The sequence below is a fragment of the Hemicordylus capensis genome, chromosome 3 (assembly GCF_027244095.1).
Source record: "Hemicordylus capensis ecotype Gifberg chromosome 3, rHemCap1.1.pri, whole genome shotgun sequence".
Lineage (NCBI taxonomy): Eukaryota > Metazoa > Chordata > Lepidosauria > Squamata > Cordylidae > Hemicordylus > Hemicordylus capensis.
This window is the reverse complement of record NC_069659.1, coordinates 95,454,777-95,482,189: the sequence shown is the minus strand read 5'-3', so window position 1 is coordinate 95,482,189 and position 27,413 is coordinate 95,454,777. Positions and strand designations below refer to the sequence as shown.

Here is a 27,413-nt window from a genome sequence, read left to right as displayed (position 1 = left end):
CGCTTACAGTGGGGCAGAATCTCCCCCACCCCCAGTCTATCACTCAGCTTCCTGTTCCCACTCTTGATGCTCAGGGCCGGACTGGGGGCACTGAGAGGGCGGTGGATTGTATATGAAGAGGGTGCCAGGTTTTGAGCAGAATGGGTAATTAAGGGTGGGAGTCAGGGAGCAGGGGCACCCCACGGGTGGGGTGCACCAGGAATATGCCCTGTTGCCCTGTGGGCCACTCCGAGCCTGTTGATGCTTACAGCAGCATTTTTCTGAAGAGATGAACACTGTAAGCATGACTGTGCCTGTTTTTGTGATTGGGAGTGTGGGGTACCCCGTCTCCCAATAATGGAAATGGGTGCAATCATGCTTACAGTGTTATCTGGTGCTTTTCAGAGTGAAATAACGCAGGTCCCCCCGCTAAGAATTAGACCATGGCTCCATGGCAATAGCAGTGTATGATATCTCGGTATGTTTTCCAGAAGTTCTGGCCTTGCACATTGTCAAACAGACCAGGGATGAGTTTAAACAAAGTGCATATACTGGTTGGAACAGTCCGGCTAAGGAACTTCCCTGAAAAGGGTCTTTTAGGTTAGCTCAGGGACAGCATTTCTCCCTTTTCAAAGCTTTTCCCAGAATTTTTTATAGACAACTTTTTCCAGAATTCCAAAGCATGGCATGAAATCTTAAGTTACAATTGTCTAAAAAAGCAGGAGTTCCAAAAATCCAGAGCTAGGACCTGGAGTGAAGTGGAAGCTGCCCCAATCAGAAGTCCTAATGACTGAGCCACTAGTGATGTCATCGTCCCCAGAGCTGCAAACAGGACAAACCGTAGAGCATCTGATGGTTGTGCTGTCATCCAGTATACAATGCTACAATAAGCAACAGGAAACATAATCTGAAACAAACAAATGAATGTCAGTGAATATGCTGTTATTTATGTCACAAGTGAAATAAAAAGTTATATACTTTTGTCATTATTTTGGCAAAATGAATTTGGTATATCCATTCTTTTAGAATATTGATTGGATAGCAACTTTCCTTCCAATATCCAGTGATGCTTATGACCTTTTAACATCTCATCATATGTCATACCTGCCCTGCTCTGTCAGTGTTTACTAGCATCTTCTCCATGCGTACTAATGTATTTTGATATTAAGTAATCTGTAGAAAAAAAATAGGTCTCTCTCTATATATATTTTTTATTTTGGCAGAATGGGATGAAAACAGCAGGAGGGGTGGTCCCTTATGAGGGCATGAAGCCTGCAAAGTTTCAGGTAAATAGGTACAGGGTTTCCTAAAAATAAACTTTAAAGTTTTGAGGGCGGAAGCCTTATACAGGTGAAACTCAAAAAATTAGAATATCGTGCAAAAGTTCATTAATTTCAGTAGTGCAAATTAAAAGGTGAAACTGATATATGAGATAGACGCATTACATGCAAAGTGAGATAAGTCAAGCCTTAATTTGTTATAATTGTGATGATCATGGCGTACAGCCCATGAGAACCCCAAATCCACAATCCCAGAAAATTGGAATATTGTGAAAAGATTCAACAGTCTAGGCTCCAGGTGTCCCACTCCAATCAGCTAATCAATCCATAACACCTGCAAAGGGTTCCTGAGCCTTTAAATGGTCTCTCAGTCTGGTTCATTAGGAATCACAATCATGGGAAAGACTGCTGACTTGACAGTTGTGCAGAAAACCATCATTGACACCCTCCATAAGGAGGGAAAGCCTCAAAAGGTAATTGCAAAAGAAGTTGGATGTTCCCAAAGTGCTGTATCAAAGCACATCAATAGAAAGTTATGTGGAAGTGTGGAAGAAAAAGGTGCACAAGCAGCAGGGATGACCGCAGCCTGGAGAGGATTGTCAGGAATAGGCCATTCAAAAGTGTGGGGGACTTTCACAAGGAGTGGACTGAGGCTGGAGTTAGTGCATCAAGAGCCACCACACACAGACGGATCCTGGACATGGGCTTCAAATGTCGTATTCCTCTTGTCAAGCCGCTCCTGAACAACAAACAACGTCAGAAGCGTCTTACCTGGGCTCAAGAAAAAAAGAACTGGTCTGTTGCTCAGTGGTCCAAAGTCCTCTTTTCTGATGAGAGCAACTTTTACATCTCATTTGGAAACCAAGGACCCAGAGTCTGGAGGAAGAATGGAGAGGCACACAATGCAAGAAGCTTGAAGTCCAGTGTGAAGTTTCCACAGTCTGTGTTGATTTGGGGAGCCATGTCATCTGCTGGTGTTGGCCCACTGTGCTTCATTAAGTCCAGGGTCAACGCAGCCGTCTATCAGGAGATTTTGGAGAACTTCATGCTTCGTTCTGCAGATGAGCTGTATGGGGATGCTGACTTCATTTTCCAGCAGGACTTGGCACCTGCCCACACTGCCAAAAGTACCAAAACCTGGTTCACTGACCATGGGATTACTGTGCTTGATTGGCCAGCAAACTCGCCTGACCTGAACCCCATAGAGAATCTATGGGGCATTGCCAAGAGAAGGATGAGAGACATGAGACCAAACAATGCAAAAGAGCTGAAGGCCGCTATTGAAGCATCCTGGTCTTCCATAACACCTCAGCAGGCTGATTCCATAACACAGGCTGATAGCATCCATGCCACGCCGCATTGAGGCAGTAATTGCTGCAAAAGGGGCCCAAACCAAGTACTGAATACATATGCATGCTTATACTTTTCAGAGGTCTGATATTGTTCTATTTACAATCCTTGTTTTATTGGTTTCATGTAATATTTTAATTTTCTGGATTTGGGGTTCTCGTGAGCTGTACGCCATGATCATCACAATTATAACAAATTAAGGCTTGACTTATCTCGCTTTGCATGTAATGCGTCTATCTCATATATCAGTTTCACCTTTTAATTTGCATTACTGAAATTAATGAACCTTTGCACGATATTCCAATTTTTCGAGTTTCACCTGTAGTTCATTCTTGCTATTTAACAATGGAATGAGAATAGCAAGGACTGGTACCCACTTCTGAGGGCATATTGCCCACATCATTTCAAGCAAATAGGTGCTGGGAACGTATTTCCTGTAAAAAATCAACTTTGGATTTTGAGGGGTTTAAATCTTTTTATGGGAAAGACTCAAGACACTTGAGTCTTGAGGCACCAAGTAATAGAACTTATAGCAGTGATATACAGCTGAGAGGCTGGAACTGGCTGTTTGCTCACATGTAAGAAATGATGAACAAACTCATTTCCTCACCACTTTCAGTACACATCAGAAGAATGCATTTAGGAAGTGCCATAATCTGTCTTGTTATAATACAAAAGTACATTTGTGGAATGTAGAACCATATTTACCTGAAAAGGGACATCAGCCATCGTTTTAGCCAAATAGTAAGCTTTCAGGCTGTACCAGTAGTTCAGATGCTCTCTAAGAAAAACACCCATCTCAAGAGGAACTACATCAAATAATTAAAAATAATAATAATAAGTCAAATTTATAGCAATACTGTATTACATTACTGCACATGTGACAACTGATTGTGTGTGCTAACCCACTGATCTTTCTTCACTGACAGCAGGAAGCAGCAGATCCCAGGAAATACTTCCCAATCCTCATTTATCCAGCAGAAAAATGATTAGTAAAGGCTGAAAACACTAAAGGTTGAAAACACTGGAGGAAGCCAGTGTGGTGTAGTGGCTAGAGTGCTGGACTAGGACCGGGGAGACCCGAGTTCAAATCCCCATTCAGCCATGAGACTTGCTGGGTGACTCTGGGCCATTCTCTTCTCTCTCAGCCTAACCTACTTCACAGGGTTGTTGTGAGGAGAAAAACCTAAGTATGTAGTACATACTCTGGGCTCCTTGGAGGAAGAGTGGGATATAAAATGTAAGTAAATAAATAAATAAATAAAGGAAGAAAGGAAGAAAGGCTGAAAAGGCTTCTAGATCAGACCAAGTGGTAGACCTTGAATAAAAACAATGTCCAACTGGTAGGTTTTAGAAAATAATCACTACAATAATGTTCATTAAATTGGCATGCCCAAAATCAATTAAAACGCTCAAAATATTCTAAGAATGCAAGCCAAGTCAGCTGACCAAATTAGCAAAATTCCCACAAATTGCAACAACACTGCACTGTGAGTTAGAAGCCCCCAACTTTTTATTTCATGTCATCTCCAATGCCTTTATCGTAGATTATAGAGTAGCACTATTATTACTCACATGTAAGGACTGTTGGCATGAGAGCAGCAAACATAAGAAACAACATGGAAAAAAAGAGAAAGCCGGAGTTGCTCAGGACTTTCTTTGCTTCATTTCCAATCCCCAAATAGAGCAGTCCTATAAGCAGCCCAATTCCAATGTGCGATGTGATCCGCAGATGCGTCAAGACCTGAATGGAAGGCAAAATTATGTTTTTGATGACATCATTTTAGGTTCAGCAACTGCTGCAAGACATGTTGTACACATTTGTGTAGGTAGGTATGTAGTATACAGATGGTGGCCTACATCCACACACTGTGGCTGTGCAACCAAAGGATGCATGACCACAGGGACTGTATTTCCACTTCTGAAGCATGACTGCTCATGTGCGGAGGTGGGATGGGGTGATTTTCATTTATCTTCCCTTCTCCTAGAAGCCCTCTGTGCAATGTGCAATTATATGCAAATGGCCTCTGAGATGCTTGGCATGGCCCAGGACAAACTGGCCGGAGGCGGTGATTTCGGAGGCCGGCGGGCTGGGGGGGAGGGGAAGCTCCGCAGACACACACACCCCCACCATCCCAAGGAACTCACCCGGAGGGGAGAAAAGGTTAATTTTTTTAAAAAAAAATAACAATAAAAATATCCACAAACACCCCTACCCCGACCGAACCGAACTGGGGGGTTGGGGGAGGTCGAGGGGTGCCGGACCAAACTGGTCCAGTCAGGTTTGAGACCAGTTTGGACTCAAACTGAACTGGGCCAGCCGGTTCCATGCACATCCCTAACTTAGATTATGCAACAATCAGAACTGAAGGCAACAAACTGATTTTTTTTGTTCTACTCATGTTCTGCACACAGTATGGACAATGTAGTGTTATGTTTCAAAATTGTTAATAATACATCTTTGGGATTTTTTAAAAGAAAGTCTTAAAACCAGCCTTACCGAATCTCTCATTATGCTGAGAAAAGTCCTTTTAAACAGGATGCAAAACTGAGTAAGGCAGCTGGCTGAGAAGCTATGACATCCTTCCGTGGATGAAGAATCCTGATGGAAGACACACACACACCATGAAGTTACATGCTGAACCTTCTTTGTTTTTCAAGTTGCAATAGAAACACCAATGAACACAGAGCTTGGATGTGGATCTCTGCACACAGTCTCCCATCTTGCCACAAACTCACCCTGAAGCATCGGGGAAGTAATACATTCTTGACATAAGAGGAACTTTGCTGGATCAGGACAAAGATCCATCTCATCTCAAATCCTGTTTACAACAGTGGGCTGCCACATGATTCTGGGAAGTCCACAAATAAAGCCTAAAGGCAATAGCCCCTCCCTGTTGCTTGTCCCCACCTCAGCAACTTATATTTTGAGGGGCACTGCCTCTGAACCTGGAGGCTCCATATAACTCTCATCCCTAATAATTGCTAACCAAACTACTCTCCAGCAATTTATCTAATTCCCCCTCAAAACCATCTTAAACCAGTGCCCATCACCACCACATTTTGTGAGAGTGAATTTCAGAGAATAATTATGCGTGGTGTGAAGAAGTGCGTTCTTTTGTCTCTATGTGGGACTTTGGTTTCCCTTCTGTCTCAAATTAGAATGAACAATAACACTAGAAAACATTCTGAATGAAACAAATTTCACAAAGTCTCATCATTCAGCACATGTTTACATTTAAAATGTTGAAAAGTGTTAAATTTTCACTTATGAAATTCAACTCTGAAGTATATTTTTAAAATAAATAAATCCCAATTTTAAATCATGCGGTTTCATTTTAAGATACAAATTTTTATTCTCAGTTTGCCCAGTTCAGTAAATGTACAACTCCTGCCCACCCAGCTAAAACCCTGACTATATTAGTATCCTGAATATACTATACTAGAATATTGAGGGGAAATCAAACTAAGAGAATATAAATTCAAATGTTCACAAACAAATTCATTGGGAGAAATTGCTTGCAAACTTCCCCCAGATTTATCTAGCCCTGACTCTAAATAATAAAAGAGTCATACAAAGCATGAGCAACAGAGCCCATTTCCATTTGGGGTTCATTCTTTTAGCATGCTTCTATTCGTTGTTTATTTCATTGACACCAAGAGTCATGCACACTTGTTATTCTTGAACTGCTGATTGGAGCCCATTATCATCATTGGCATTACCCCACAATATGCTGCCCAGAGGACTGTAAGAACTAGCTTGATTGCCATTTCTCAATCTTCTTCCCGTTTCAATATAACAATTTTCTTCTGAATTACCTCCTCAGATGGTCTGTGCCATAGGAAGGGGTTAAGTTCACTTTCTCCCCCACTGTCTCTCTTGTAACCTGCATCACACTTTCCCTCTCGGACTGCTCTCACCAGCCGGCTGTTCTGGTCTCCATACTCTCCAGAGGCCACTTCCATCACTAAACAGAGCATACAGAAGAGAGTCACTTACTTCATCTTCATGTGAATTATTCATGCCAGAGACAAAATGAATGCATGAAGCATCATTTCCAATTTCCAACACGCACGCACGCACGCACGCGCGCGCGCACACACACACACCAGTTGGCAAACAGCAAGGTTAAGAGGCCATGAACAAATTCAAATACATATATATGTTTCTTTGTACAGGATACAGTTGTATATATCTGGGTTCTGCAAGTGACAAAAATGTGACAATTACCATCTTACTTTGCATTTTATGATCTATTAGCTCCATAGTTCATGAACATTTTTTCTCTGTACCTATATATAAGTAGATTTAGGCATCCATCTGTCTGTCTTCTACCATGCACTGGAGGAAGTGGGGCCTAGTCTACAAAAGCTTATGTCACATTACGTCTCTACGTCTTTAAGGTGCCACAGAACTCTTGTTTGTTTTAGATTAGGCTTCTATCCCATGGAATTTTGTGGATGTGAAGTTGTGTCCACAGTGAGGAAGGAAATAATATAATATTATTTCACTATCTAAGTGCAGCTATTGAGGCACTAACCGCATTTTGGAATTGCCTCAGAAAGTGCAACATTTTGGGGAGGTGGGGTACAAGTCTAAGGTTCACATCTTAGCTTAGACTAAGATAAAATTGATTGGCCCGAGTCACCCAGTGAGTGGGCACTCAACAAATAATTGTTCCTGGATGAAAATGTCTTCACGTCAGGTTTGCAATACATAGCACACCCAGCACCTCAGGAGAAAGTGGTACCACAGAAATACTTAAAAGTGTAATACTGTAATTATTACAGCTTTGAAACTTGTTATGGGCTCAATCTTGCACAATCCCAGTTCTGTGAAGTCTTAACAGAGCTGGGGTGGGTGGGTGCATGGCACCCTGCAGATGAAGACCTACTAAATATAGCTAATAATTCAGACTGTCATCTAGTTAAATAATTTTAGTTGATTAGTGAGTTGAATTTTTATTGATTATATTTAATTAAAAGTTTATATTCTCAAAGTGTCAATATTGATGCCTTTAAGAAAACATAAGCTACCAGTCATTGTCAAAAAAGATGACTACTTCAATGTTTTATTTTTCATTCTCTATCACAGTAACATACCAGAACTAAATAGTTCAAAAAAACAAAAACAACTGTATTCTTTATTCTCAGCCCCACAAATTAAAAATTTGCCCTGAGTTAGTAATATTGTCTTTGGAGGAGGTGGTATATAAGAAAATTTAACTAATGAATGAATAACTGAATGAATAATATTGGCCTTAATTAACAATCTACTCATTAAAGTGATTAATACTTGAATCCTTCATAATTAGTTATTAAATGTTTGTAGGAGAAAAGTAGAAACTCAAAATATATACTGTCCAGCTGGAATAGCAAATGTAATCCCAGTGATTTTCATATTCATGGTAAAAACAGTTGAGTTGTATCCAAAGAAAGTTAGTGACTAAGTTCACAATTCTATACACACCTATCTTAGATTATGTCCCACTGAGTTACTTCTCAGAAGACATGTATAGGCTTGTGCTACTAATCTCATGGAAATTAATGGACTCTAAGTAAGTAGTGACTAAATTTGTCTCATTGGTCTTAACCATTACAGAGTAATTACTTATACTTTATAAGTAATTGAACAGGAAGCCAACTTTAACTGAGAAACAAAGAGTTTGATATTTATTACTAACTAAAAACATAGGCTAAGAAAACAATAAACAGACTAATAGTCTCTTATGCAGAGAGAGGGAGAACCTTTGAATTCAAGTCAGCAAGTAAGAAGCTAGAAGGAGGGAGGAGCTTAGTCTCCACCCAAACATAAATACAAACATATACAGACAAGCATGCCTCTAGACAAGAGCAGTAAATTATGCAGTAAATTCCAATATTCACTTATGCAGTAAATTCCAATATTAATGGCTCTTAGTCATGGCTAACTTCTTTGCATACAACCCAGCAACAGTTGTGCGCACATATGTACAGGTTGGTTTACAATTCAGTTAAAAAATTAAAAAAACATGAAGGTTATAACTTATTAGCAGGTCCAACCACAAGGGTTGTGGGATTCAAAATGGGACTGGGAGTCTATGTACAGTCATCCTTTGCCAATTGCGATGGCTCCGTTCTAGGAAAACCTTGTGCTGTATAAATTCACAGTTGGTAAGCAATGGAAAATAATGGGAAACAGGAAGCTAGGGGAACTGCAAATGCAAAACCAGCTAAAAATAAAATAAAAGTGCCAAAACAACAACAGCCCCCAAATAGCCAAGAGTCAGCAAGAGGAGTGAGCAGATTGGACCTCTGGGCATTTTTTGAACCCCCTCCTCAAATCGCTAAAAGGTGCTTCTGAACAGTGTCCCTTCTAACAGGGATTCCCAGATGTTGTTGACTATAACTCCCATTATCCCTAAGCAAAAGCTATTGCAGCTGGGGATTCTGGGAGTTGTAGTCAACAACATCTGGAAATCCCTGTTAGAGGGAACACTGCTTCTGAAACCCTCCCCCCCCATTGCTAAAAGTAATTTTAAATTGTGAGTAGTTGGCAGGGTCAGCAAGAGGAATGAGCAGATTGAACCTCTTAACCTGCATAATTGCGACCCCCCACCCACCCAATCACCAAAAAATCTCGCCACACTGCAGATACTCAGGTCATGTTTGACAAAACCAGTCACAATTTCCCAGTTGTGGATACTAAAAACCACTGCAGCTCTGTGAAGATGGACAGAAGTTTGCCCAAATTCATCTTCAGAAGAACCTGTTATTAAAGCAGTGTCCTATCCTGAATCGCATTTGACAACCTTATCTACCACTAGAGGGTATAAGTTAACAAGAAACAGATATCTCATGGCTTCACTCTGAAAAAGCTTGTGTAATGTAGAGAAGCACGTTTTAGAGGGAAACCCCCCCCCCACACACAAACACACACGTTTTGCTTACCAAAATCTGCTGGATTATGGTATGTTGGACAGTTTAAACCCAAATCTCTCAAGTAGGGAACAAGATTTAACACTTTCCCACGGTAAATGCACTGCCCTTGGCTCAGGACGTAGAGCTGAAAGAAAATCATGAAAGAATGCTTCAGAGTGGCTTCAGGATTATTCAGTGGAGCACAGAGTACATATCTGTTCCATGAACTGCTATCTGACTAGGAAAAAAGTAGCAAGATTTCTTGCTAAAATTTGTAATCAGGGAGCACTGTAACATAGTTACACCTGTAGGAAGTTAGTACTCTACACCAGGAAGCAGTGCAATTTCTGAGAAGTAAAGGAATTTCTAGAATTGCACCTTTAACTTCTAGAAAACATTTGACATTTTATCCACTAACTTGTCTCTTCAAAATACTTTGGAAAACAGGCTTCCCCCCCTGTGAAAATGAAACCACTGAACAGAGGGGTCAAACCGCAGCTCTGTGCTTCTCACTATTGGCCTTGCTACTGACTTTGCAAACTCATTTTATACTCCAAGGACCCAGATTAAAGTAAATGTAAATCATTCCTAAACACAAACATATTACAGCTTGTACATGCTAATATGCACCAGTATACCATGCTAATTTTAAAAATGTAATTAAATTCCACTTTTGCCACAGTTTGTGACAGAAAACACCTGGACACCTCCTGCATCCCACATATCCCAGAAGATGGGGTGTTATAAAACACAGAGATTTCTACAGATTCTAAGCCTGCCCTACAGGTATGGGAAAATACATATTTAAATGCATATCTTGTAACATACTATTGTGCCCACTGTTTGGACAGCAATTATGCAAATACATTTGAAAAAATATTATTTAATGAACATTTAAATATGCATTTAAATGCAGACCTTTTGTGATGTACCCCCATATCCCACCCCCTGGAATTTTAGCTTAAAATAATGGAACAGAAAGCAAAGAAAAACAGATAAAATGTAGTTGGAATGGAAACAGGGAGGTCCATCCATCCCTATGTTAACCCCTTTTAAAATCAGGCATCTGGTGGGCCACTGTGTGGAATAAGACGCTGGACTAGACAGGCTTTGGGCCTGATCCAGCAGAACTGTTCTTATGACCCACTAAGTCCAGAGCAGAGGTCTGGTCTACCTGCCGATCCTAATTGATAGACTAGCTCCACCCCGAAAAAAAGCCCTACAAAATGACACTTGAAACATTTTGAGATTGTTTCATCAAACCAGCCCACTTGGCTGCTGTTTTGACAAAACATTCTGAGCATTTACACTTCATTTCGAGCTCGAAACAAAACACAAAATCTGTTTCATGCACATAAACAGGTTGCTTACCTGTAACTGATGATCTGGTAGAGATCCGTAGATATCCATAAGAATGGGTTCTGCGCCTGCGCAGGAGTCACGCGGTAGCCATGCCTGAGCTTGTCGAAGCGCCGAAGCCACGCCCCCACGCTGAGCGTTCTATATAAGGCGTGTCTTTGGCGCGAAGTCCCTCAGTTCTTGGACGACCGCCGTGGAGGACGACCATCCAGAAGACGAAGGTGAGTTCATCCAAGGTAAGTGCTCAATAAAGGACGTTGCAAAGGGCTGCACACTGCAATGCAGATAAAGGTAGTCCTACTGCAGAGGGGAGGTCAGGAGGGTCTTATGGATATCGACGGATCTCTACCAGATCATCAGTTACAGGTAAGCAACCTGTTTATCTGGATCGAGATCCGTCGATACCCATAAGAATGGGTGTCTAGCGAGCTCCAAAAAAAGGAGGAGGGGAGCAGTAGGAATCAAGGCAGCACCCTTTTTAAGATGCTTCTCCCGAATGAAGCCTCTGCAGCAGAACGTACATCTATGGCATAGTGTTTGATAAATGGGGACTCAGAGGACCATGTAGCTGCTTTGCAGATGTCCGTGAAAGAAACCCCCGCTAGGTGTGCAGCTGAGGAAGCATGGGCCCTAATGGAGTGGGCCCGTATAGCTTCTGGAGGTGCTTTGTTTTGTAGCTTGTATGTGAACAATATCACCTGCACCAACCATCTCGACAGTCGTTGTCTGGAGACTGGGGAGCCTTTGGAAGAGCCCTGGTATGACACGAAGAGACGTTTGGAGACTCTAAAGTCTTGTGTTCTGGACATATAGAACAGCAGAGCACAGCGCACATCCATAGTGTGCAAGGATCTCTCTAAGGAAGTGGAAGGAAGTCTGAAAAACGTAGGCAGGATGATATCCTGATTGAGGTGGAAGGAAGACACTACTTTAGGTAAAAATGAAGGATCCAGACGCATTCGGACTTTGTCTGGATAAAAGATAGTATAAGGAGAGTCTACCCTGAGTGCTGTGAGTTCACTGACACTTCTAGCGGTAGTAATTGCTATCAGAAAAGCAGTCTTCCAGGAGACCAGTTTTAATGAACATGTGGCCATGGGCTCAAAAGGAGGCTGAGTGAGGGATGAAAGAACCAGAGATAGGCTCCATGGTTCTACAGGAGGCTTAACTGGCGGGTACGCATTCGAGAGACCTTTTAGAAAGGCCTTACTCAACGGATGGGAAAACAAAGTCTTTCCACCACTGCCCGGGTGTTGTGCGGAGAGGGCAGCTAGATGGACCTTAAGGGAGACATTTGCAAGACCTTGAGTTTTTAGTATCGTTAGGTAACGTAAGACTTCCTTGATCGAAGCCTGCTTGGGTAAAAACCCTCTTGACCTTGCATATATTTTAAAACGGTGCCATTTGCTCTGGTAATTCTTACGAGTGGATGCCTTCCGTTGGTTGAGCAGAATTCGTTTTAGGAGAGTATCCGCCAGGCGGTCAGATGGAGAGTGAGTATGTCCGGGTGTAAGATCTGTCCGTCGTCTTGTGTCAGCAGATCTAGGTGCCGAGGTAAGTGGTGGTAACAGTTCTTGGACAGTCTGCGTAGCCGCGGAAACCAAGGTTGTCTTGGCCACCACGGGGTAATCAAGATCCCGGTGGTCGGTTGAGACAGCAGACGTGCCACTACCCTGGGTATCAGTGGGAGTGGGGGAAACATGTACGGAGTCTCTTCGGACCAGTTCAGCTGAAAGGCATCCCCTAGAGAACGAGCATCGTGGCCCGCTCTCGAGCAGTAACGGGAACATTTTGTATTCGTGGAACAAGCAAAGAGATCTATGGAGGGAAACATCCATTGGTCGAAGAGCGGGGTCAAGACTTCTGAATGTAGTTCCCATTCGTGTTGGTGATCTTTCAAAAAGACCCGACTGAGGTCGTCCGCTAATACATTCTCCAGGCCTTTGATGTGTACTGCTATAGGGGCAATCTGGTGTTGGATGCACCAGTGCTACAGCTGGACGCTGAGGGCACACAGGCTCCGAGACACCGTTCCGCCCTGACGGTTGATGTATGCTTGTGCAGTTGTGTTGTCGAGCTGGACTTGAACAATCTGGCCTTGTATGATTGGAAGAAAAGCTCGCAGAGCCAGAAAAACTGCTAGTAGCTCTAGGAAATTTATGTGTAGTAGGGCTTGTTGAGGAGACCACCTGCCTTGGATCTTGTGCCCGTTGCAATGTGCACCCCAACCCTGTAGAGATGCATCTGTGGTCAGCCAGACAGTAGGGGAGGGATTTTGAAAGGGGACCCCACTGAGCAGATTGTCCCGGCGCGTCCACAATGTTAGAGAACGAAGGACTTGAGGAGGTATTAGCAAGCGTTTGTCTTGATTGTCCCTGCATGGGTGAAAGACAGAAAGAAACCATAGTTGAAGCTTGCGCATTTTTAGGCGAGCGAAGTGTATAATCGCATTGCACGAGGCCATCAGCCCTAAGAGGCGTTGGACGGCAAGGGCTGGTTGGGTAGGTTGATGCTGGAAGAGATGAATCAGGTCTCCAATACAGTTGAACCTGTCCTCTGGTAAGAATGCTTTCTGCACTCTGGTGTCCAAAACTGCTCCTATGTAGGGGATAACTGGAACTGGTTGTAGATGTGACTTTTTCCAATTGATTTGAACACCTAGGTCGTGGAGAAGATCTATCACATAACGGATATGCGAAAGTAACTCTTCTTTGGTCTTCGCTGCCAAAAGCCAGTCGTCTAGGTATGGATAGATAGCAATCCCTCTGGTATGCAGGTGTGCAATCACCACAGCCATTCATTTTGTAAAAACCCTCGGTGCGGTAGACAGTCCGAAGGGCAATACATTGTATTGGTACACTTCCCGTCCGACGGTGAAACGTAAATACTTTCGGTGGCAAGGTCGAATACTTATATGAAAATAGGCGTCCTTGAGGTCCAGCGTTGCAAGCCACTCTTCTCCTTGAAGGAGAGGTAGGATGTGCTGCAACGCCATCATGCGGAATTTTCGGACGCGAATGAATTTGTTCAGGCGACGGAGATCCATAATGGGTCGTATACCCCCATCCCGTTTGGGAATTTGGAAGTAACGGGAGTAGAACCCGTCTAGCCTGTCTGCCCATGACACCGGGGATATTGCCCCTTTGCGAAGAAGATCCTTCACCTCTTCCCTCAGGAGATCCGATGCAGGAGTGAGCTTCATCCCCATAAACCGAGGAACGGTCTTGAATTCGAGTGCATAGCCTGAGCTCACAATTTTCAGGACCCATTTGTCTGATGTTATATGGTGCCATGCGGGGACATGGCTGGCCAGTCTGATGGTTGGCTGGGACGGAATAGTCGGTGGTGAGGACGGTACCCCCGCTGGCTGGGAAGGGGAGAAAGGAGGAGGTGTCAATGGGCAATTGCAATTTTCAAAGACGCTTTTGGTTGTCCTGCGTCTTGGAACATTGGGGTTGAGAAGCTTTATGCCTCTGCTGGTAGGCACGCTTTTGATATGGGGTATATGGCTTTCTGAAATCCTGGCGATCTTGGGTTCGATAGTTGGGCCGGTATTTTCCATAATTGGGTCGGTATCTTGATGACTGCCCGGAGGATGATGGGGCAGCGGTGAAGGTCTTTGCCGTGAACTTGGATTTTTTTAACTGTTCCATTGTGGCGTCTGTGGTGGTGCTGAAAAGACCCGAGCCACTGAAAGGGAGGCCTTCGATCTTTTCTTTCATGTCCATCTGTAGATTAGTGGACCGCAACCAAGCATGCCTGCGTAGAGTGATAGCCGCTGTCATGGCCCTGGACTCACTCTCCGCTAGGTGTTTAGAAATGCTTAGTGGCGACGAGTTAAATCCCCAGTGTTTTCCAAGGTCTGGCGGAACTTGGCTCTAAACTCATGTATAGGCAAAGTTTCCAGGTCTTTTTCCAAAAGTTCCCAGAGGCCATGTGTGTATTTGGCGGTGCAGGCTGCATAGTTGGCCACTTTGATCGAAAGGCATGAAGTCGAATACATCTTCCTGCCTAAAAGGTCTAGTTTTCTGCCCTCTTTATCCGGAGGAACTGTATGGCGTCTACCTGACTTGGAAGAAGTGGCGCAATCAATAACAAGAGAATTGGGCGCCGGGTGTTTCAACAAATATTCATTGTCCTTATCTTGTACTCGGTAGAGGCTCTCAAGTTTCTTGGAAGTTGGCGTGGAGGTGTGGAGTACCTCCCAAGCACATTTAGCAGCTCTAGTGATCACTGGTAACATAGGGAGTGCCACCGGAGCGGTAGATTGAGACTGAAGCATAAAGTTGTATACCGGATCGTCTATTGTTGCCAAAGGAGAGCGAATGTCTAACCCCAGGGAATCTGCCATCGCACGAATGTGCTTGTGGTAAGCTTTTAGCTCATCATTTGGAGATACATACGTGGGTGGAGCCACATCCACTGGAGGATCCACAATATTACTGTCCTCATCAGAATCCGACTCAAAATCGGACGAACCATAATGTTCAGAGGGGGAGCAAGGAGGTGGTTCATTTACATTAGTTTGAGCAATGGTTTGTGTCTCTTCAGTACTGACAGATGAGTGTGGCAGGGCATCTGTTTGAATGGAGGCAGATCTCGTGCTCATAGGAAAAGTCTGTGAAGCGCGGTGAAATAGTTCTGGGCACTGCGTCTGGGTAGATACAGTAGACACAGAATGCAGTGGCAATCGTTGAGACCCGGTGTCATCAAACACATATGGTTCTCCAGGTGAAGCTGTACCCATGGGATCATGGGGGTATTCACAGGTGTGCCATGTTAGCGGGGAGCGCCCTTGGCTGGCGGATTGAGGTCTGGAGGAGTGTGCTGTGGAGTCTGAAGGTTGAGATGGGCCTGCATCTGTTGGCAAGAAACCCTTAAAGGTAGAGGTTGTCCGTCTACTCGACGTCGAATCTAATAGCGAGAGCAGTGAGCGAGTTGCTGATGGTAGAATATCCTCGGCATCGACGTCTATGATCTCGAAAGCAGGAGATGGGCAGCGTGGCGTCACCTGAGAAGTAAGGACCGGGGTGTGCAGTACAGTAGCAAGAAGACCGACCGTCGGTGTAGATGGCGAAGCCGAGGCCAGCGGGGTCGGAGCTGGTGATAGAGCTCGAGCAATCGGCATCGAAATCGACGTCGAGGCAAGCACTGGTTGAACAGCAGGAGTCAATATCGAGGCAACTGTCGACGCTGAAGGAGCCGTCGACATCGAAGGCTTTGTCGGCATCGACCGAGCTGTCGACATCGAGGGAGCAGGTAGCGCCGACTGATCAGTCGACATCGGTGGCACTGTAGTGGTCGATGGAATCCCCGATGTTGATGGTAAAGCCGACGACTTCGATGATTGCGAAGATTGTACTCTTGTTGGAGATGGAGTACGAGGAAGCAGGTCTGGGGATCTTCGACGTTTTCTAGGTGGAGAACCATGTCGATCTGTGTTTCGACGCCCAGAAGGAGAGTCGGTACGCCCTCTTGAACGAAGATCCGGTCTCGACGGGGAAGACGAAGAAGATGTACACGACGTCGATGCTGACTTTTCCGGTTTCGATGTCGAAGTCGACAACTTGGATACACGCGAAGGAGCTGGAGATTCCTTCGACTTAGAATGTTTCTTCGGCATCGAAGTAGGCTTCGAAGAATCAACTTTCTTCGATACTGAGGAAGACTTTCGGTGGTGGCTCGACGTTGATGGAGGTGCCGACTCCGCCCTCGGGGGTAATTTCGAAGATGAGGTCGACGTTGAGGGACGAGGAGTACCCGGAGTGGAGGGGCTCAGAACCTCGTCATAAATAGCGGCCCGAAGGCGTAGCGCTCGGTTTTTTCTCGTTTGCTTCGAGAAAGAGAGGCAAATCTTGCAGGAGGCGACATTATGTTCCTCACCGAGGCATAATAAGCAAAGGTCGTGAAGGTCCTTGGAGGGGAGTTTCGCCCTGCAGCCTTCACACCATTTAAAAGATCTTTTCTCCTCAGTCATATTCACGCTCGTAGTTGAGTCCGTTCCGAGGTCGAAGAGCCGGGATCGTCGTCAATCAGTCCGCGTCGAGAACCAGGAAAAACCGAGAAACCAGTCCGAGTCAAAATCCAAACAAAGGTCGCTTTCCAGTCCGTCGTCAAAACCAAAAATCAATCAGTAAAAGATGAACTCGTTCTTAATATAGAGAGGAACTTTTTCAACAGCTGAGGCGGCAGACCGAGGTCCAAACGCAAAGGCGGTCGGAAAAGAACTGAGGGACTTCGCGCCAAAGACACGCCTTATATAGAACGCTCAGCGTGGGGGCGTGGCTTCGGCGCTTCGACAAGCTCAGGCATGGCTACCGCGTGACTCCTGCGCAGGCGCAGAACCCATTCTTATGGGTATTGACGGATCTCGATCCAGATCTCTTGCTTTTAGCTGTATTTTTTACTTGACTTGACTGGCTGGGGGGTTTTAAGAGCAAAAAAAAACCCCAAAAAACCTGCCAATATAGTCCAGTTCTGTGATGGTACAATTAAATCTGTTGTTTATTGCTTATTTGAAACCACCTCCACTGCCTGCTTGTTGCATTTTACTCTCACTTTCTTCCTTGTTCTGCTCTCGCACTATGAATATATAGAAAGCTCAGTCCAAACACAACTCAGTCCAAACACAGCTCAGTCCAAAACACAGGCTTTCAGTCCAAGTATGTAACTGCCTTAATAAACCTTTACAAGCATCTGGACCTCAAATGTCTGTCTCAAGATACTCTTATTGGGCTTGGTTCCTCTCTCACACACTTGGGATCTGTATACTTGGGATAGCTAAATCCCTGCCCTACAACAGTTCAGACATCTGACATTTTCTCTGTGCAATGTGTTCCATTTATCCCTGGGGGCACATCTGCTAAAAAAGCATATCATGTGGAAGTAAGGAACTAAACCTCAACAGTTTTGTTTTTTTAAAGCAGCTTAATGAGGAGGCAATTTAGAGCAGGGAAGTGATGATTGATCCTTCACCCTTCCCACACCCCCAACCTCTTTCCCCTTGTGTGATTCCAATCATGTATTTACCACAGAGGAAAAAGCAGCTGATGGGGCAAGGGATGATTTCAGGCACAGAAACAAATTGCAGGAGAAGGACTGACATCCTCCGTGTATTTCTCAGCTCTAAACTGCTCCCTCCCTCTCAAAGGCTTCTATTTCTTTTTATAAGCCAGTCATCAAGATTAAGTTGCATACATCTGCAGGTAATGTTTAATTAGGCCCTCTGAGAACCCAAAATTCTCTGCCCCCTCAAGATACATGAATATATCACCTGAATCTGTAGGTAATGCTTAATTAGGGAATGTCACATGAGAAGACCTTACAGATTTTAATTGGCTTTACTACACCTGGTGGCACTTAAACTACTCCCAAATTCTGGACTTTGTTTTCCTTGGGAGATTTCAGGACAAACTACATAGGACACCAAGAATGTCATTATATTTTCATTTTTCTATTTAAAATAGCAGTCATGGGAGCCCTAATCTGGGACCATAGTGAATGAAAGGGAGGTTCATCCTTTCTAACTGTGCTGTAGACCTGAAGAAAATCCCTCCCACGAACGGCTTTTGCTCCGGGGGTGGGGGCTGCAATTGGCAGCTATAGCCTTCCCTGCTCTCTCCTTCCTTCAAGTCCTCTCAAGGATTTGTCTCTGATATCTCACAGGGATGCCTGCCAATACGTAATGGAGAAAGACACTCTGAAAAGCTTCACATACAGTGAGAATTTTAAAACAGGAAGCTAATGCAGGAAGAGAAAGAGGACGGGAGTATACTTTGATGATGAACTGAGACTTGAAAGCGGACAGTTTTAATGTGAAAAAAGATGCATGCAAAATATGATAAGACCAATTAAAATTATATGGCCTCGGAAGGATGCTGTGACCACAACATACACATCAAAGTAGAGGAAAGGAAAATAAAAGGAAAATACCTGGTCAAAGAGCTCAAAGAGTTTGGCACTGGGCTGGTGTATCGTGCAGATGATGGACCGTCCACCCTGTGCTAAAGCCTTCATCAGGGATACAACCTGAAAACAGGATGAACTGTCCAGCCCACTGGGGGAAAAGGACATTGTCAGTCTTGATTGCCACACACTAATGTTCACAGTTGTCCCTTGGAATTGTTCCTTCCCAAGTCCCAGCAAAATTAATGGAAGTCTGCAATTGCACTTTGGCTTGAGTGGGAGACATTTCCAGTTGGATGGTGCCCAGCACCACCACTGGCTCGCTTTTTTGTTCACATTTTACCTTGTCAATTACAAGGTTGTTCTTACTGTGTTTTGTTACAGCAAAACCATTTCTGTTCCCTAAAGTACTCTCCCTTTTAGCTTTTTTTCTGCTGTATGCTTGTAAGCCCATAATATATGGCCCGCTTTTCTTTTCTTTTTTAAAGATCCAGTTTCCAAAGTGCCTTATGCATCGCAGAAAATGTATGGCTATGGGCTATAATTTATTAAACAATAGACCAAATTCTGCTTTTGGGATTAGGACCTTTGGAAGAAATGGCACACATTTTAGAAGAGTCATGCAAAGCCTTCTGATTTCAGTAGAGTTTTTGGTATGCTGATAAAAAAAACTATGTGAAATATGAGGAAGGGGTGTGTACGCCATTACTGCCACACATTAATGCCCCAAACACCGGGAATTACAGTCCACATAGCTCCTTGCACTCAGTTGAACAGAAAAGATAAAGCATGGAGTAGCTATCAACTCCCCTCCCTCCCTCTCTCTCTCTCACACACACGTACATTGTGGAACATAGATGAGCCTATGTCTCCATTCATAAATGGCTACATTTTCTTAGGAAGATCTTTCACACTTCTGAAGTCAATGATTTTAAAGTGAGGTTTCAGTTTTCATATATTTGGGGTGCTGAAGAGAATAATACATCTTAAAACGCATACCAAAACAACCATCTATGTTTGTTTGTTTTTTAAGAACACAAATTACCTGGTAGGTTCATCAAAAAACATAACTGGTGGATTATTCACCAGCTCCAAAGCAATAGCAAGACGTTTTCTTTGCCCTCCTGACAGACTTCCAGTTCTAGTGTTTGCACAAGGCAACAAACCCAGAGCTGTCAGGATCTCCTTTACCTGGGGAAAGGAACATCAGAATAAGAACATTCCAAACAGTTTCCACAATAATATTCCAAACAGTTTCCACAAGAGAAGAGAGCTCATCTTGTGGTAGCAAGCATGACTTGTCCCCTTAGCTAAGCAGGGTCTGCCCTGGTTGCATATGAATGGGAGACTAGAAGTGTGAGCACTGTAAGATATTCCCTTCATGGGATGGAGCCACTCTGGGAAGAGCAGAAGATGCCATGTTCCCTCCCTGGCATCTCCAAGATAGGGCTGAGAGAGATTCCTGCCTGCAACCTTGGAGAAGCTGCTGCCAGTCTGTGTAGACAATACTGAGCTAGATGGACCTATGGTCTGACTCAGTATATGGCAGCTTCCTATGTTCCTATGTATTGTCCATATGTGGTGCTGTAAAATATAGAATATGAAATCTAAAACAGAATTAGCTTCCTGAGAGTACCTGTATTTTGTTTTATTAAGAGAAATTGGCTGACAGCCAGACTAAATTGCTCCTGGGTAGTCTTATTGGAGTAAAGTAGCCCTGTAGAGTAGGGATCCTCAACGTTGGGCCCCCAGATGCTAGTGGACTTCAACTCCCATAATCCCAAGCCCCAGTGGCCTTTGGTTGGGGATTATGGGAGTTGAAGTCCAATAACATCTGGGGGACCAACGTTGAGGATCCCTGCAGTAGAGTAACTCTTGAGTAGTATTCTTGAGAAACCTAGACTGGATGTCAGCCAATGTTTGCATACACCAGGGGTGTAGCTATAATTGAACAGATGGGTTCAAAGAACCTGGGTCCCCCAGCTCCACTATTTTCTTCATTATCTCCCTCACTCGGAGGAGCCGCCAGGGAGAGGGGCAAACACAGTCCCCCTCTCCCCTAGCGATGCCCCTGGCATACACAAAGAAAAATGAGAAGATATGTGGGATGGGTCCATTAAAGGATGAAATTAAATGGATTTTCTGGTCTTCAAGGAGCAAGATCACCCCAGTGCCCTCTCAAATGCTAAACTAATTAATAGATTTTCATGCACTTTAACTCCTTTGCTATTCCCAGTAAAGTAGTTAAAGTAAGACCACAGAGTCCTCTTTAAAGAGAACTATTAAGCAGTACTCCTTTCTTTGTCTATGTAAATAGTACCACAGTAAGGCTCACTTTACCACTTCCCTGGATGCCTTTGTCCAATCTGGGACGGCTTACTTCCAATCCAGAAAGCAGAGCAAAGAAGAATACCATGTGCACTGTGGAGTTAGCTTTAGTTTGAAACAGAGGCGTATCTAGGGAAAATAGCACCTAGGGCAAGCACTGAAATTGCGCCCCCTGTCCAAACATCTGAAACCCATCTTTCAGATAACTTTACCTTAATGTCAGCTGAAAAATACAAGTCAAGCTTGTTTATCTTTTAATATTTCAAAAACTATTTAGCAGTAGATGTAGCCAGACCAAGAAAATGCTGGAAAACTACAAATTTCAGTATGCTGGGGCTCATGAAATACCCAAATATTATGCGGAGGTGTACTTAGAAAAACTAAATAGAAGTGCCTGTCTAATTCTCTGCTATGCATTCTAGCATCATTATTACATAAGTTTTAAAAATAAATGGAGAATTTGACTTTTCCCAGATACTCTGAAAATAATTAAAGGATATGCAGAGAAAACTGTGTCACTGCTTGGAATATATTCTAGTATTTCAGAAAGACAGTTAAAATGAGAGAAAGAGAGCAAGAAACTCCCAGTGGACCTTAATACTAAGGATTTCACATTGATTCAAAGACAAACTCACCATTAATTGCCATATTATTAAGATATTACATTTAACTCACTTATCACAAGAAGCAAAGTAAGAGCAAATGGATACAATCTTAGCTCATAAACTTCAGCTCAGTATTCACAAGCCCTGATTCTCTGTACATAGTGCCAATCTGAATATGTGTACAGTTTCTTATATTATATTATTATTATTATTATTTTTACCCGTAGCCCCTTTGGGGGGCTTCCTAAAGGCTGGGTTTTTTTGCAAAGATTCCCCCTCACCCCGCTGGCCTCTAGGGCCTCGCAGGGATCATTTGAGCATGTGCAGTGGCCGTTTTTAAAAATAATCTTTTTTTTTTTAAAGGCCACTGAAAACAAAATGGCCACCGTGCATGCTCAAATGGCCTCTGTGAGGAGTGGCATGCCCAGAGGCCATTTGAGCATGCCCAGTGCCATTTTGTTTTTGATGGCCATTTTTTAAAATTTGTTTTATTTTAAGAAATTGCTCCCCCCTTCAAGTGGCGCCCGGGGCACGTGCCCTGCCTGCCCCACCCTAGATACGCCCCTGGTTTGAAACCTTTTGATGAAATAGGACTTTAACTTTCAATGCATTTTCCCCTCAGTATGATCTTTTATCATGCAGACCTATTCTTAGAGAAAAAGATCACTTCAGTTTTACCAAACAATTTCTAGTTACATGTCCCACTTTAAGTCTCTTTAGAAAAGAGAACAAGTCACTCCAGGCAGCACAAGGGATCTTAATTTCATTGGTGCTTTGCTCCTAACATCCTTGTCCACTGCATATTAAAGAACTTTCTGAGCTTATCTCTAACCAGCAGTTATAATGCCATTTTAGCCCACTTCATGCAATCTCCTCCACACATTTGTTGAGTGTATTGAGGGGGAAAGGAGTGCTCACATCCTTAATGTCCATGTGCTTTCTGGCCACATCCTTGATGTCCATGAGTTCAGTGCACAGACACTAGGGGCATAACTAGAGGGCATGTTGATATCTTGGGTGTAGCCAGTGAATGCAGTCCCACTCTTCCCCTTACATGTTCACTGAATATGTGGAGAAAATCATCTGATGAGGACCGTACTCAAGATCAAAACCTGAGGGGCAAATCTAGCTATGCATACAATATCCAGGCATTAAATTAAACATCCCCAAAAGTGCTTAAGCACTTCTGTGAACACTTTAATTAAGCATACTATCTGTGCCCCCACATTTTTGTTCTTGTTCAATGATTATTACCCACTGAATGCTGATTCCAGATATCACATGTGAACATCTATCACATGTGAACATCTGAGAGTGCTTTTAAATAGGGATGTGCAAAATGTTTCCACTCGAAACAGGCTGTTTCGAGTGTTTTTAGCTTGAAACAAAACAACCCCATGTTGGATCAAAACATTTCAACATTTCGAGCGCCATTTTGGAAGTCTGTTTTTCCCTTGCTGACTGGATTTCTGGCACTGGCTTCTAACTGGCTTGCGATCTCCTTGCTTCTTAGTTGGCTTGGTGTCATAGAAATCAAGTGTTGTCGACAACTGTATCCCCATTGGCTAGGGGGAGGGAGTCAAAAGGAGGGAGTTGCAAAATGTATTTAAAAGGACTAGGAGATAGAGAGAGCCCTCATAGTTCTTCTCATGGTAAGAGTCAAAAAGCTTTCTTTCTTGTCAGATCATCTAGCTCATTATTGTCTGCAGTACACAAGAGTCAGACTTCTCCTAGGTTACAGGCAGGAGTCACTTCCTCAGCCTTATATCTGGAGAGGCCAAGGAGCAAACCTGGAACCTTCTGCATGCACATAAGCATGCAGATGCTCTTCCCAGAGCGGCACCATCCCCCAGGGGGAATAACTTACAGTGCTGCTCACATTTATTCCTGCTCAGAGTCTTAAGATAGCTGAGCTCAGAGCTGAACAGCCCAAGCCATGACTGCTCTGTCTTCCTGTCTCTCTGTGGCAGAGGCAGGATGGAAGGAAAGTTTGATTTTGTGGTTTTCTCAGCACTGAGTATAATATGCTGTGCTGCTGCTGTTATAACTATCTGATTTTGCTGGATCTCAGATTGACAAAGGCAGAACTTGGGTGCCTGCCTTGAGTAGTGGTTTGTTTTGTTTGTGAGATAGTGTTGTAGCAAGAAATAGACAGTAGCAGCTCTCTCTCTCTCTCTCTCTCTCTCTCTCTCTGTAGTATTTCTTGGTGATTGCTGTGATGAGCTCTATGTCTGGCCTTGAGACTAATTTGTGCTTCACTCACTGTTCTGGTCTGCTCTGCAATCTGCATTGCAAGGTGTTGTAGTCAGTCAAAACGTGGCTGAAGTTGCTTTAGGTTGAGCTTATGGCTATGCTTCCTGCTAAGAGTGCTGCTGTGGCAGCTGTTGCAATGCTAGGAAGTAAGGAGTCATAATTGTGTGCGAGAGCGCAACCTGTGCCAGTGATGTTATTGCAGCACAGGCACTGTGGCTGGCTGTGGATTCTGGGTCAGTGATTCTTTTTTGGACATTTTTGGAATGTGTTTCGAATGTGTGCTCTGTGTTGGGAGAGACAGACATTTCCCTTTACTGTATGCTTCTGCAGAGTTTTGCAAGGCAGGGTTGCAAATTGCATTGCAAATTGCAAAGCAAAACTTGTGTGAAGTGCACTTCGTTAGTGTAGATTGTTCTAGCCATGAGGAACAATAGGGAGAATCAAAACACCCCATTGTTCCCCATGGGTAGCTCCTAGGGATGCTGTAGAGTAGGTTGAGCTGAGAAAGAGTGACTGACTCAAGGTCACCCAGTGCATTTCGTGAAGGGATCCTAGTGTTTCCAGCCACTGCACTATACCGGCTCTCCATTAGTTTCAGTTATAAATAGTGACTTGCATATCTTTTTCACTTACAAGATAAGAGCTGCCGCTTTTCAGCTTGGTCTCTATAATTACATTTACAAAATACAAATTGTATCAAATGTATCCCATGAGCAAACTAATATACGTACCATCTCTCTCCTGCCTTCATCTTTTTCTTGAAGTTTCAGGTGAGCGGATACCTGAAATATGAGCACACATATAATGCTTGTTAAAAACAGTCATTTCTGGGTGACTCTATCATGACATGAATCTACATGATGCTGAGAAAAGTCCTTTTTAAACAGGATACAAAACTGAGTAAGGCCATTGGCTGAGGAGCTATAGTCTAATCTACTGGTCACAAAAATCAGAACTGTCTGTGAAATCTGCCTGGCCATTTGTAGACATCAACTATAGGTGATAAGAGACACCATCCCTCCACTGGCAGGGATACAGCAGCTTAGATATAAACTCCTAAAAAGAGGGGTTGAAGTCTTGACTACTTTTTCTTCACCACAGTTAATGTACCTTTTTAAATTTTTAATGCCTCTTTAATGTTCTCTAATAATTTAGGTCCACACTGGACTAGTGCCTTCTGCTTGTTTGAAAAACATCTATCCAGTATTTTTTGAGTAATTACTGTTTAAAGCCCACAGCATAAGGTTAAATGAACTAAGGGTACTTATTGCCAATTTTGCCTACTGATGGGTTCTAAAGTCTGAGATGGAAAGGACAAGTCCTGGCCAGTTCTAGAATGACTTCTTGGTTCTGAACACAACTGCCTGATAAGGAGAGTCTTACAAGTATTCTGGCACTTGTACTGTATAGTTGAATTGTTCCCTTTCCTTTCATGGGCATTTGCTTTCTCCCTCTGATCCCTTTCTCTGTCCTCCACCAAAGGCAGGTGGTGAAGAAGCAAAGCCCCTTAGCAAAGGTTGGAAGACCTTACGGAATAGTAAGGTCTTTTATTTCACTGAGGCTTATTTCTAAGTAAACACATATAAGAGAAACAGGACCAGCAAAGATCCTAGGTAAAAAATTTGGTTGTGAGAAGAGAGCTGGTCTTGTGGTAGCAAGCATGAACTGTCTCCTTAGCTAAGCAGGGTCCACCCTGGTTGCATTTGAATGGGAGACTAGAAGTGTGAGCACTGCAAGATATTCCCCTCAGGGGATGAAGCCGCTCTGGGAAGAGCAGAAGGTTCCAAGTTCCTTCTCTGGTTTCTCCAAGATAGGGCTGAGAAAGATTCCTGCCTGGAACCTTGGAAAAGTTTCTCCAAGATAGGGCTGAGAGAGATTCCTGCCTGCAACCTTGGGAGAGGAGAGCTGGTCTTGTGGTAGCAAGCATGACTTGTCCTCATAGCTAAGCAGGGTCTGCCCTGGTTACATATGAATGGGAGACTTGATGTGTGAGCACCGCAGGATATTGCCCTCAGGGGATGGAGCCGCTCTGGGAAGAGCAGAAGGTTCCAAGTTACCTCCCTGGCTTCTCCAAGATAGGGCTGAGAGAGATTCCAGCCTGCAACCTTGGAGAAGCCTCTGCCAGTCTGTGAAGACAATACAGAGCTAAATAGACCAATGGTCTGACTCAGTATATGGCAGTTTCCTATGTTCCTATGTTCTTTTCCTTTCCCCTTTCCCTGCCCCCCAGTAAAGCATAGAAGAACTTACTGAGGGGGAAACATTGAGGGATAGAAGTGATTTCTCACAATCCTATGAGCGGGCTTGTGGGTGGGTGGTGGGGAAGGCTGCAGCAGCTTACCTTCCCCGCAGATGATCTAAAAGAGTTGCTGGGCATGTGGATTGTGCGCCCAGATGAGCCGCGGCTGCCTCGGGCAGCGCAGAGGTTTGAGGAACGGGATGCGTCATCCCGGCCCCTGAAAATACCACAATGCATCACATGAGCAGCCAGCGCTGACACACGAGCAGTTAGCCCGGGTTGCACTCAGGCCCTTAACCCCTAACCGTAGGTGGGTTTGCCACTGAGGCACAGCCGGGAGCCAGGAAGCTCCTGGTGGTTCTCACAGGCAGCCAAGCCCGGGCTTAGTGACCCTAGCCTGGTTTTGGCTGCTCGTGAGAACAGCCTCATTGTGTGGAAGCAAGGTAGGAGGAAAGGCTACCCAGGAAAAGTTTGTACAACAACCCAGATAAGTATGGCACACCCCCAGTCTCCTATCACAACCTCTTGCCAGGACTCAAACGTAGGACTGTTAACAGGAAAATAAAACCTCTCTCTCTCTCCCTGGGAGAGATGCCCCAGTCTAAGATAAATAGCAATAGCAATAGCAATAGCACTTACATTTATATACCGCTCTATAGCCGGAGCTCTCTAAGCGGTTTACAATGATTTAGCATATTGCCCCCAACATTCTGGGTACTCATTTTACCGACCTCGGAAGGATGGAAGGCTGAGTCAACCTTGAGCCCCTGGTCAGGATCGAACTTGTAACCTTCTGGTTACAGGGCAGCAGTTTTACCGCTGCGCACCAGGGGCTCTTTAAAGCTCTTGGGTTCACACATTCAGTACTCTGCACACACCTCTCAACCAGCCATTCCATCTTTTGTTTCTTAAAGATCACACCCACTTGATTGGTTCATACAGACATGAACTTCTTTGTTATATGCGGGTTCCAGCCCGTGCAGTCAGGGAGTGTGACTTTTGCATTACCCCAAGGCATGATTTTGCCAATTTGTATGTCTGAGTCCAACACATGGTTAGATGAAAGAGGAGGAGGGAAAACACAACAGAGAACTCGGAGAAAATCTACCTGTGCACTCCAACCTGCAAGTGCACCCAATGCACTAATGGATTGAGACCAATAATACTTAACCATCGATGCCTTTAAAACTCCTCGCTCCCTTCTCTCTCCTCTTT

General features: G+C 43.9%; 1 protein-coding gene across 3 annotated transcripts in view; it reads right to left on the bottom strand.

Moving 5' to 3' along the window:
• Positions 1-27,413, bottom strand: part of ABCG1 (ATP binding cassette subfamily G member 1) — a 93,981-nt gene that overhangs the window by 16,730 nt on the left and 49,838 nt on the right. For all 3 annotated transcript variants that reach the window (XM_053310891.1, XM_053310892.1, XM_053310893.1), the window contains exons 5-13: positions 24,691-24,741; positions 19,819-19,964; positions 18,801-18,924; positions 9,540-9,654; positions 6,429-6,577; positions 5,110-5,211; positions 4,185-4,353; positions 3,318-3,418; positions 728-886 (exon numbers count right to left, since the gene is read on the bottom strand). In XM_053310891.1, coding sequence (XP_053166866.1) covers positions 728-886; positions 3,318-3,418; positions 4,185-4,353; positions 5,110-5,211; positions 6,429-6,577; positions 9,540-9,654; positions 18,801-18,924; positions 19,819-19,964; positions 24,691-24,741 — 1,116 coding nt within the window. The remainder of the gene's footprint in view (positions 1-727; positions 887-3,317; positions 3,419-4,184; positions 4,354-5,109; positions 5,212-6,428; positions 6,578-9,539; positions 9,655-18,800; positions 18,925-19,818; positions 19,965-24,690; positions 24,742-27,413) is intronic.